Genomic DNA, 12,427 nt, shown 5'->3' on the forward strand with positions numbered 1-12,427 from the left:
CAGAAACTTAAGCATGTGTGAGGAGGATAGCAGAATGATAGCAATACTCATGCTCCAAGTGAAGGGATGTGACACAGACCTTGAAATTTCTCAGAATTTCTCAGAATCATAAAGAGATTATATGATGTCCTTCAGAAAGGCAAGCATTTATGCATTGAACTGCATGACTTCATTGAAGGAAAAGGCAACTCCAACAGTAGAGTATGAAGAAAATACTCCGGGGGGGGGGGGGGGCAGGTAAAGTGAAAGTGGAATTCTAAGAAGAGGAAGTAAGAGGTAAAGTCTTAAATTAAACATAACTTAAGTCTTAACAAAAACAAAATGCCTGAACTTGAGGCTCTCCTGCAACTTGAACAAGTTCATAAATGTATAGTTACAGAAACGTGGTTTCAGACCAATGAAAGTGCTCCCTCTGTTCCTGGGTATAATGCTTATCACATCTTCAGACCCACTGGAAATTGTGGGGGAATATTGGTATTTGTCAAGGATATCATCATCTCATGAAATATTCCTTGGGACACCACGTCTGAACTCCTAGTATTCGAAATAACAATAAACCAAACAAATTTCCACTTCATATCGAGCTACAGAGTACACTTTGTGACACCTTCTGAGCATGATAGGTATCCTAACACATTAACTGAAATTCCCATTAAACCCAAGACACTTCAGCTATCCATAAATATAGTGTCTGACCTACACTGCCAATAATCAGCATTCCACATCCTTGACATTTTAAATGTTAGCTCTCTTTCAGAAACAGTTAACCATCCTACTGGGGGCCCCAATATCTTGGATCAAGTCCTCACAAATATGGTCAGTTCTTGCACAGCTCCATATGGCCCATCATCTCTATGTTAAATCAGACCATAACTTAGTCACATTTTTCTTCAAAACTGGTGGTGCTTGCCCTGTAAGTAGTTTGATGTTTTGGGACGTCTCAAAAGCAAGCCTTCTTCAATTACTTTCCGACTTAAATACATTTTGCTGTAACCTTCCTCTGAAGAATCCTATTGCTAAAGCTGCTACCTAGGTCTCTAACGTCTACTCCAACATAAACAGTTGTATTGATAAGACAGTCCCTATCTGCAGCACATATAAGGAGAAGTTTAAAAACAACCCCCTATGGTGGAATACCTGTATAAGTAAATTGTATAACAAGAGAAAACAACTGCTTAATGAGAAATAAAAGGTCTCATGCTACCCACCTTAAGAGCACACTTAAGCAAAATAACAAAGAGCTTTACAGTGTAGGAAATCATAAAAAGCTCAAAGATGAATATGAACTTAAAAAAGCCACTAAAATCAAAAGTAACTGCAAATATGTATTTAATTTTGTCAGGAAGTTAAGAACTAACACCCATCAGTGTTTGGAGCTAGTCCACAAGAATAATACACTCTATGACACAAAGGAAATAGCTAAATATCCTAGCTAACAAATTTAGTGCAAAGTTTACTCCACCCACAGCTATAGCTATCCCACAGGTTCCAAAATCCCAGCCACCCCCTTTAATTACTATGGAACAAGTTGCCTCATCCTTTTCAAAAACAAAGAATACCTCATCCATGGGCCCTGACAACATACCAGGTTGCCTGATTATCAGTGCCAAATAAAGGCCTTTCTGAACCCCTACTTAATCTCTTTAATCTAAGTCTCTCCACTGGTTACATTCCCAAAGCTTGAAAACAGCTACTATACATATATTATATAAAGGTGTCCCATCCACGGACCCTGGTAACTATAGACACATTAATCTCACTAGTCTCACATGTAACGCTATGGAGCATATTATCTCAGACTTCATTAATCTGGATCTTGAAAAATCTTTAACCTTTGACCCTCATCAATTTGGCTTTATTAAAGGAAGGTTTTGCCTCTATAACCTCATTAATTTCTTTGAAAAAATAACTGAAGCAATGCAGAGTAGTTATGCAGTGCATATAACATATCTAGACCTGGCCAAGGCCTATGACACTACTTCTCATGCAAGCTTTATTGACAGACTTACAAAAATGAATATAAATCTTTATATTGCGAGATGGACAGCTAACTGGTTGTATGGAAGAACCAATGCAGTTAGAAGAGCAGGTGCCGCTTCTGAAAGCAAAACAGTAACCAGTGGTGTACCACAGGGCTCAGTTTTGGTCCCTCTCCTATTTGACATACATTTCTCTTACCTTCAGGTCAGCACTTTCAGCCTATGGCTAAATAACCTTGCAGATGACTGTAAATTGGGTATTGTTCTTCAGTCTTCAACTGACTCTCAATTGCTCCAACATGGCTTAAACCATGTTAACAACTGTATCAAGGACAATGGTGTAAAATTAAAAGTAAAAAAATGTACAATAGTTCATTTTGGTAAACAAAACAGTATGACTTCCCATATAGGAGATCTACCCCTCCAATCAGACGCTGTTGTTCGGGATCTGGGTACTCTTGTTGATAATTCCTTATTATTTGATCATCATGTCTCCACCATAGTTCAGAAAGCCTTTTACAGTAAAGTCTCAGTTAACTGGCACCCATGGGGATTGGTAGATGCTGGTTAAGTGTATATTCTGGTTGTTTGAGATATGCTTTGTGATTTTTGATTGGCTCGTATACTGGCATATGAGCCGATTAAAAATCACAAAGCGGAGCCACTTATACTCAATGCGGAACTGTGGGCTGTTCCGTATTAAGTCGAAGTGGCTCCGCTCTGTGATTTTTGATTGGCTCATATGCCAGCATACAAGCCAATCAACTGCTGGTTGCTTAAGAGTGCCAGTCGCTTGAGTCCCGGATAATAGGGATTTTACTGTATCTGACTCATCTAATTTTCAAAGCCATCCCGACTAGATCTAAAGAAGTCTTAATTCCCCTTTACTTATATATCAGACCCATTATTGAATATAGTGCACCTTTTGGCATGTATTTATCTAAACACATCGCAGAACTCGAGAGACCTCAGATATTCATAAATAAAAAGATCAGTGGGCTCAAAAATCTTAATTATCAAGAGAGACTTGAAGCCCTTTCTCTGTACTCAGTCTCTTACAGAGTTCTCCAGGAGATCTGTGTCTAACCTTTTGAGCCTTGAAAGATTCCTTACTTAATCTCCTATTCCTTCACAGAAGAGGTTAAAGGAACTAAACCTTTATCAGCAGATAAATAAGGCATGCTGTCATTATACATTCATATCCCAACATATCATCTATTGCCTCTGGAGCAAACATGTCTGCTTGACACTACATGTCAAGCAGAGTAGCACCCTTACCACCTTCAAAATAAACCTTGATAAGTGGATGGGCAACCTAAAATTCTCTCTCCTGGTCTATTTTGTCTTACCCTCTTTGAAGCTAGAGGGACATTCTGAATAGGGTTTTTTGGCTAGGTTTGAAATGGTCTGTAGACAGTTTACCTAGTACTTACCTATGAACGTATGAACTTTGCTTAGCAGACGAGAGAAATAGAAGATGAAATAGGCTTAGTTTGTGGTAATTCTTAACTGCTGTCAGTAACTAGATTTCTTAGGAACATTAAAGATGCACAAGAATAAAGAAATGAAAACATGTTTTTATCACTCATTCATTGTCTGCATTTATTTTACTGTATCATAATCTGTAATTATGGCTTGTAAATATAATAGATACTCATGTTGCCAATAGATATTTTTATTTATAATTGACATTGATAAAACGGAGAGGAAATATGTTTATCTGAGTCACCGTATGGAGCCAGAGTATAGATGTTTTTATTTTTCACCTCTCTGCTTATGCTGTCAAACATTTATCCCCACTACTGCTCAGGTCTTCAATTCCAGTAACTGATCTTCCTACAGTTTGCAAAAGAAAACAAATGTTGCACACTTCTGTAAAAGTTCAGGAAGTTTAGAGGTATGACCACCATCAGTACCATCTATCATATTGCTGGTAATTATTCTTCTAAATTGCACAGACTTTTATAGAATGTTTGTTATATTCCTCATATTTTTGCCCTGTTTATGTAAAAATTGTGATGTAGCATATTCTAATAGAAATGTAGCTGCTTAAGAAGACTTGAGCAGCTGGACCTTTTTCTATTGGTATACACTCGATTTGGTTGGACTGTCCAGTCAGTGAGCTTGTTTATAAATAGCAATGAGCCATTATTGTATAATGCCAATTAACTATGTGCTCTTTCCTAAAAATGTCTGCAACTCCAAATTGACTCAGTCAAGTTACTACAGCTCTAGGAAGAAAAAGTAATTGCCATAAAATGACATCATTCTCTTCATCCTACAGGCGTACTCTTAATGCAGGTAAGCTTAACAAAGACGGTGTATTATTTACTTATTTTACATTTGTTAACTGGGAAAGTCTGACTGGACACATATCCTTTTTCAGCGGAGGCCCGGGGAGAAAAGCTCCATGTACACAGTAAAATATTACATTAGACAGTTGATATACAGTTAAATTACATGCAATCATATATAGTATCCATACACTTTTTCTGTTAATAATGCTGTTGAAAAATAATACCTTAAAAGGAGTTTAGACATCAAATACTTCAAAGTATTTAGGATATATATACATTATAAAATAGGTGGTAGGATGAAATATGTATAAATGATAGACTGGATAGGAAGGGTTCTGGGAAGAGAGGATAGGTATAGGTAGGGAACTGATGAGTGAAATGAAAGTGGAGGGGCTGACAGAGAGTAGTAGGCAGTGAGGTCTAAAGGTAGGGTAAGCAGGAAGGTTGCAGACATATAGAGGAAGAGGAATAATTCAAAGGGTGTAAATAATAATAGTATTGGTAGGTGTGCAGTACATAAAGTCAGTTGGATGAAGGAAAGGAAGATGAGACTTAGAGGAAAATGATACTGAGAAGTAGAGCAAGGAAGGAGAAGTAGTGGGGTGGGAAACAGAGAGAGAGAGAGATGTATTGGTAGGCTGAAAGTACTAGTAGTGGATTAGTCTGGGTTGTTGCAGTTACATAACCAAAGATGCTGAAGATGGGACTTTATGGCTTTTTTGAAGGGGGTGAGGATAGTTATAGTTGTGATATTGGGGGGAGGCTGTTCCACTGCTTAGCAACAAAGTTGCTGCAGAGGGAAGTGCAGGCGGACTTATTGTTTTTTGGGGTTCCTATCAGCAGACCGAAGACACATGTTTTCGAATGCATCTTGGTCAAACTGACAAAACCGAAACTGCAAAATATCGAAGCGGCATGTAAGCAAATTCTTTCCCTGGGAAATAATTCACTTGGCTGCTTCGGTACTTTGCCGTTTTTGGCACTGTAGTGCGGTCTCGGAGTTGGTATATTTAAGTAGGGGCTGTGTGGGTGGAGAAGCCCCCCACTTAATCTCATGTCTTAATGTGCTTTCTTTTTTTTTTTTTTTTTTTTGTTGGAACAGCGATTTTTTTCCCTTGGAAAAAATCGCTGTTGTGACATTTCGGTTTTGTAAGCTTTCGCTTACATGGGGTCGATTAATCACCGTTCACTTACCCAAGCATTCGGTGATCTAATATAGACCCGTTTTTGTTACCTCTAGTAGGAGTTTCTGATTTGATAGTAGAAATCTAACTTTGGTGCTTGGGTAAAATAGGTTTTGTAGAGCAGGGATTTTATTAGGGCAGTGAAGAAGTTTGTGGTTTGTTATAAGTTGGTTATAAAGAATGAGGTTGGGAAGTTCCAGCCAATCAAGAGCTTTTAGAGGAGTGCGATGATGTGTTCGATGAGGCATACTTGTTGCAAATTTGGCAATTTTATTATAGCAGGTTTGAAGAATGACAAGGTCTGATTTTCTGAGATTGGTGAATATTGGTGATGCATATAAGAGTGTGGAAATATGGTGTGTACGTGCAATGGTGGCTCGGGTGGAGTCGGTTAGGAACTGTTTGCTCCTGTATAGTATGGCAAGTTTTTTATGCACTTTTTTTGTGGTGGTGGATATATGTATGTCAAACTTCAGTTGGCTGTCTATGATAACTCCAAGTAGTTTTGTGTGAGTGACTAGTGATACGATAGTATTGTTACTGGAGGTAATGTTAAAGTTAATAATGGGGGATGAGTGATGTGTGCGTGGGAAAATAATAATCTGAGTCTTATTGGCGTTTAGTATTAGATGTGAATCTGAGAACCAATGCTCAACAGAAAGAAAAGAGGACTGTGTTTGGTGATGGAGGGTCTCAGGGGAGGGAAAGGTGCAGATGAGAGTGGAATCATCTGCATATTGTATGATGGAGGCATGGAGTGTGGCTGTGTGTAGCTTGTTGGTAAAGATAGAAAATAGTAATGGCCCAAGGACTGAAACTTGTGGGACCCCTAGTGAGATTGGTAGAAGTGAAGAGAGTTCCTGTTGCCATCTTACTGCCTGTTGCCCGTCTGTTAGATAATTTTTGAACCAGGAAGTGGTAGATGGGCTCAGATTTAAATCTGCAAGCATGCCAATGAGTTTGTCATGGTTTACCATATCAAAGCCCTTATTAGAGGTCTAAGAATATGACTGAGACATAGCTACCATTGATTCTGTGTTTGTTGACTGTGTGTGTAAAGGACATAAGAGCTGTAGTGGTGTTGTGTGAAGACCTGAAGCCATGTTGTGTTTTAGCTAGTAGATTATGAGAGTTTAGGAAAGTTAAGATTTGTGTGTGTACACATCTTTCAAGGATTTTGGATAATGGAGAGAGTATGGCTGTTGGCCAACAGTTAGTTAGTTCTTTGGATTTACCGCCTTTGTGGAGTGGGGTGACAGGCAATTTTCCAGAGGTGAGGAACTAAGCTTTCAGTTATAGAGCGATTGATGGGGATTGTTATGGGATATGGAATAGCATTAGCAGCAATCTTTAGGAATTCAGCTGGTAGATTGTCTACAGAGAGGGCTGTAGGATGAAGTTTTGTAAGCATCATTTTAATAGTGGAGACTGGAACAGGTTGCAGTAAGAAGCCCAGGTCAGTGGTATTGAGGTTGGGTGGTTTGAAATTGTTGGAGGTGTATATGATTTAGCTAGGGTTAGAATGGGGACTGTGAAGAATTTGTTGAACTGGGTTGCTATATTTGTTGACTTGTCTGAGTTAACAGGAGCAGGTGTGCTAGCTTTATCTGGGTGGAGTAGATTGTTTATGGCTGTCCAAAATTGTTTAGGATTGTCCTGATATCTGTTTTGAGTACTGTGGTAATAGTTTGTTTTATCAGTTAGTTTAGTTAGACTAGTTTCTTAGCTTTATTCCTGAGCTTGAGATATTTTTGTTTGTCAGTATTGGTGCCTGTCTTTTTCCATTTTTCCCAAGCTTTGTCCCTGTTATATAGTAGTACTCTAGTCTCTTTGGATAACCAGGGAGCATAGTTAGATTTTATTTGAATGGTTCTGGGGGGTGCATGGTGTCTAGTATTGAGAGGAAAGTTGAGTTAAAGTATGATACAGCATCATCCAACTTCAATGTTCTTAATGGGTACCAATTACAACTTGATAGAGCAGTAGTAAAGCTATTGAGGTTGAAGTCGTTTTTATTATATGGGTTTGACTTCTGATTAGATAGGTTGGGAAGTGGTCACCAAGGATGTCAGGGAGACAGCAGGTTTTACTAATATTATTTGCCTGTTTGACAAAATCCAATCGAGTATTTATTCCCTTTTTGTGGTTTTATCGATTCTGGTTGCATGGTGGATAAGCTGAGAGAACCCACAGAGGTTTAAGAAGTTAGTAGGTTTAGAGGAGTTTCAAGTTTGCCAGTCGATATTAAAACCTCCTAGTAATATCGTCTCTTGTGGTAGTGACATAGATGCCCAGCTGAGCAGATTTTCTACTATGTCAAAATTATTAAATGGTGGAAGGTAGCAGCCAATTAGGTTAATAGTTTTTTTGTTGTTTAGCTATAGTTTAGTGAGTAATAGTTTGGCTGTTTTTAAAGAGAGTAATGGAGGGCTAATTATTTCTATTTTTAACTGTTTCTTAAATAAGATAGCAATGCCTTTACCTTTTCTTTCAGTTCTATCCTTATGCAGAATGTTGTAGCCAGGAGGAATTAATTCATTGTTAGTTACTTCTGGTTTTAGCCATGTTTCAGTGAGAACTACAATATTGGGAGAGTAGTGGTAGAGATGTGCATGTAGGTTGGAGATTTTGTTCATTATGCTTCTGATGTTAATATTGTGTGAGAAGATGTACAGTGGGGTGGGATGGGATTTGAGTTGCTGGGTCCTTAGGTATAGTGTTGGGACCAGGGTTTGGGTGTACATCACCACAAAGGGGTATTTTGGATACAAGTTGTAGTATGGTATGGAATATGTTAGTAATATGAATGTGGTATTTTATTATTGGAGTGCTGGTATGGATTGCTGGAAGTGGGTTTTTCTTAGGTGAAATGGAGGAATATGAAATATGGAGGGATGAATGTAGATGCTGGCATGAATATTAGGGGTAATAATAGAGGTAATGGTGGCATGGTGAGGAGGTGTTTTGGGATTAGTGAAGTAGTAGGATGTTGCTTGTGCCAAAAAGATGAGGGTTATTGAAGTTAGCAGATTAAGTAAAGATATAGTTGAACTAGAGTTGTATGGGGATGTGTGTGCTAAGTGAAGGATATGTTGGTGGATTGTGTAGTGATGTTATTAGGAAGGATAAGTGTAGGTGTATGGTAATAATAGCAAAAAGGAAGAGTGTAAGTTCTTGTTGTGAGTTAGTAGTAGTATTATAACAGAGTTGTCCTTAGAAGAAGGAGTTTATAGGTGTTGGGTAATGAGTGGTTGAGGAGGTATGTGGGAGTATCTTTTGGGTGTGTGTGTGCTGGAGACTGGTGATTTGTGTGAGTGGAGAGTTGGGTGTGGTCAGAATGAATAAATTAAATGAAAGTGGGGGTGGGTGGGAATGGGGATAGGGTAAGGGAGTGGAGTGAGCCCGAGCGAAGTGAGAGTAAATGGAGAGGGTTGAGCCAAGCTCAGAGGCAAGCACAGTCCAGAAACAATCAGTAAAAAGTCTAACAGAAAAGGGCTATGTACTGTTAATAGTAAAAAAAAAAGAGGTTTTAACATGTAGTACTATTAAGTAAGAAATGTCTTAAAGCAGGCTGATTAGTCCAGCATTTAACAGACATACGTTTGTTGAAAACTATTCTTTTAAGAATGGGGGGATTCCTTGCTGCCAAGCTGCTTCCCAGTGTACCAACTTACTAGAAAGTAGATAATGCCTTAAATAAGTATATTTTAAGACTTAAAAATCTAAGAGAGAGAGAGAGAGAGAGAGAGTGTGTGTGTGTGTGTGTGTGTGTGTGTGTGTGTGTGTGTGTGTGTGTGTGTGTGTGTGTGTGTGTGTGTGTGTGTGTGTCTTCATGGGCATGAATCACTCTACATGAATTTGTATGTGTGTGTGTGTGTGTGTGTGTGTGTGTGTGTGTGTGTGTGTGTGTGTGTGTCTTCATGGGCATGAATCACTCTACATGAATTGTAGGTGTGTGTGTGTGTGTGTGTGTGTGTGTGTGTGTGTGTGTGTGTGTGTGTGTGTGTGTGTGTGTGTGTGTGTGTGTGTGTGTGTGTGTGTGTGTGTGTGTGTGTTTTGATTTGTGTGTGCTAGTGTATGGGTAGAATGTTTCCATCAGTTGGCTTTGGATAAGTGGACATGGGTGTGCATGAAGGAATTTCTGAAAAAATAGGCAAAACATGACGAAATTGCCCATACTTTAAACTTATCTCCACACATTATGTGCTTGATAAATAAGAAAAAAACATCTCTGCAAATGAATGCAAGACAAATAAATGGTGCATGCATGTGTGTGTGTGTGTGTGTGTGTGTGTGTGTGTGTGTGTGTGTGTGTGTGTGTGTGTGTGTGTGTGTGTGTGTGTCCGAAACAATTTACACTTGAGGGAAATACAGACTATGTTCATAGTATACCTCTGAACTTCTTAAAGCAAGAAATCTAGACAAATCCTAAAGCAATGGGGTGGAGAGCACTAGTCTAAAAATAAGGACAGATTTTAAATATTGCTCTTATGAACTTAGAAAGAATAACAGGATTTATATTTGCATGCATTTTCTAAAGGATATGAAAACTGAAACTCAAATGTATGTTATGACTTAGTGACTTCAATCCTCAGTGATTTGCCAGAAAACCACAAATTTTATGAGGAACAGACCAAAGATACGATGCAAAATCTGCACATTCTGTGAAAATCTGGACAGTTGAGAGGTATGGTTCACAGAACAGGTATAAGCCAGTGATGCAACTTGCCCATGATAAAAAAAACTCTTTTGGCCCATGGTGAAGACACTTGTCTCTGCCTCATGACAGTACAGTATTCAGAGGTCTGAAAAGATCCCCAATAAGCTCAAACTAGCCAATGACAAATTGTAGCCAATAAATACAATGCTAAAGTTGATTTACTACAATAAATTGTTAAAGAAGTGTCAGGTCCACTTTTAATTTAGACTACAGTTTTATTTATAGTCTACATTCATGTAATAAAGGCATTTGGGCACTGTGCTTATTACAGTTGATTAATTTTTGCTAGTCTGGATTTAATCTGAAATTAGTGAATGTATTAACTTTTGTAAGCAATTTCTGTACTGTTGAACTTGGAATCCTCCAGTAACACCCCAGTCATCATGTATTTTAGATACATGTCATGACATTAGAAGCTAAGAAAAATACGTAAAGAAGAGGCAGTTTAGTAGTTTCAAACACAGAACTTTGGCTGCTCAACTTTATATTTTATTTATTTACTTCTTTATTTATTTACCATTTGCTTAGTGGGAAAGTCTGACTGGACACAAGTCCTTTTTCAGTAGAGGCCCGGGGAGAAAAGCTCAGTGAGTAACAGTAAATTTTAATGCATAAATTACAATAATCAATAAAGTATAAAGTAAACAAATGTAGTATACATAAGAAAATACAAATTTGTTACATCATGGCAACAAAACTTAGGCTTTGAACATAGCTAGTACTATTTGTAAAGTATGACTTATGTCAAGATAGAAGGTTAAGACAGGCCAGTAGGAATAAAAGATAAATTATTAAAATTATTAATTATTATTAATTAATACAAATAAAAAATATATTAGCTTGAGGCAAAAACATTTTTCTAATTTCAGTGGTTTAAAAAATAAGTCATATATTTGTAAAAGAAAGATCTGGGAATTGTGAGATTTAGAAAAACAGAGCAGCGTTGGTGACTGTATGGCAAGATACCATGATTTATGAAACACAGAGCAGTGTTGATGACTGAACCTTAGATCACAGCAGATTTTGCAATACACAGAGCAGTGTTGGTGATTGAACCTGACATCACAACAGACTTTACAAAACGCAGAGCAGTGCTGGTGACTGAACCTGAGATCACAGCAGACTTTACAAGACAAAGAGCAGTGCTTATGACTGAACCTGAGATCACAGCAGACTTTACAAAACACACAGCAGTGCTGGTGACTGAACCTGAGACCACAGCAGACTTTACAAAACACAGAGCAGAGTTGGTGATTGTGTCCATACCTCTCCTTCAGATTTCACTCCCACCACTTTTCCATTTTCCATTACTATTTCTTCCACTGGTTTGTTCAGCATGTACGTCCCACCATAAATTGCACTTAACCTGCATTCAAGAAATTAAAGATCAACAACAATTGTCCATTGCTTGAAATACAGCTTTATAGTTGTATATCTTTTTTGAAAGACATTTTTTGTTATTGTGTTTACAGATTTAGTGCTTGTGATGAAAGTAAAAAGTATAGTTGTGTGCACTTACCATAAATGTAGATGTTTGAGTGTATTCACTGTTGCAGTCATTACATTTGGGGAATCTGCTGGCAGGTTGCCCTCAGTTGGCCTGATTAACAAAGTCTTGGGTCCTGCATCGGTTGCTGTCCCTTCTTCCATGACGTCAGGTCATCAGGGGTATAAAACATGCAGCCGACGCCATTAAATCAGTTTTTCTTGCCCCAGATGTCAGATGCCCCCCAAATAGGGAGCAAATAAAATTAAAAACTCAAAAATATACCTCCAACTAAAAGCAAATACACCAAAAAGGCTTTTAAGCATAGTAAAAGAAAGTAGAGGTATAGTCAGAGAAAAACAGGGGGCTGGAGGGTAACCAGGACTGCAACAGTGAATACACTTGAACATCTACATTTATGGTAAGTGTACACAACTGTACTATGTTCTTCATGTTTCACTGTTGCAGTCATTACATTTGGGTAGATTCCCAAAGCTATGGTTGGGAGGAGGAATTTATACAGCATTAGGACCAGCTATAATGGCCTGCAAGACAGCAGTGGCAAAGCCAGCTCTGGATTTAGAGAAAATTGGTAAATGATAATGTTTGATAAAAGTATGTACAGAACTCCAGGTAGCAGCTTCTAGAATATCCCTGGTAGGAACACCTCTGAGAAAGGCTGCAGAAGTAGATGCAACCCTGGTGGAGTGAGATCTGATCCCCTGGGGGAAAGGTTTTCCATGGTGCTTATAGCAGAAAAG

At 38.3% G+C, this 12,427-nt stretch overlaps 1 protein-coding gene across 1 annotated transcript in view; it reads right to left on the reverse strand.

The window, feature by feature from the left end:
- The window catches only part of GDI1 (GDP dissociation inhibitor 1), a 394,348-nt gene that overhangs the window by 92,310 nt on the left and 289,611 nt on the right, over nt 1–12,427 (reverse strand). The window contains exon 7 of the mRNA XM_044080268.1: nt 11,447–11,546. Coding sequence (XP_043936203.1) covers nt 11,447–11,546 — 100 coding nt within the window. The remainder of the gene's footprint in view (nt 1–11,446; nt 11,547–12,427) is intronic.

The sequence above is a fragment of the Protopterus annectens genome, chromosome 8.part0 (genome assembly GCF_019279795.1).
Source record: "Protopterus annectens isolate FY-2018-M chromosome 8.part0, PAN1.0, whole genome shotgun sequence".
Lineage (NCBI taxonomy): Eukaryota > Metazoa > Chordata > Ceratodontiformes > Protopteridae > Protopterus > Protopterus annectens.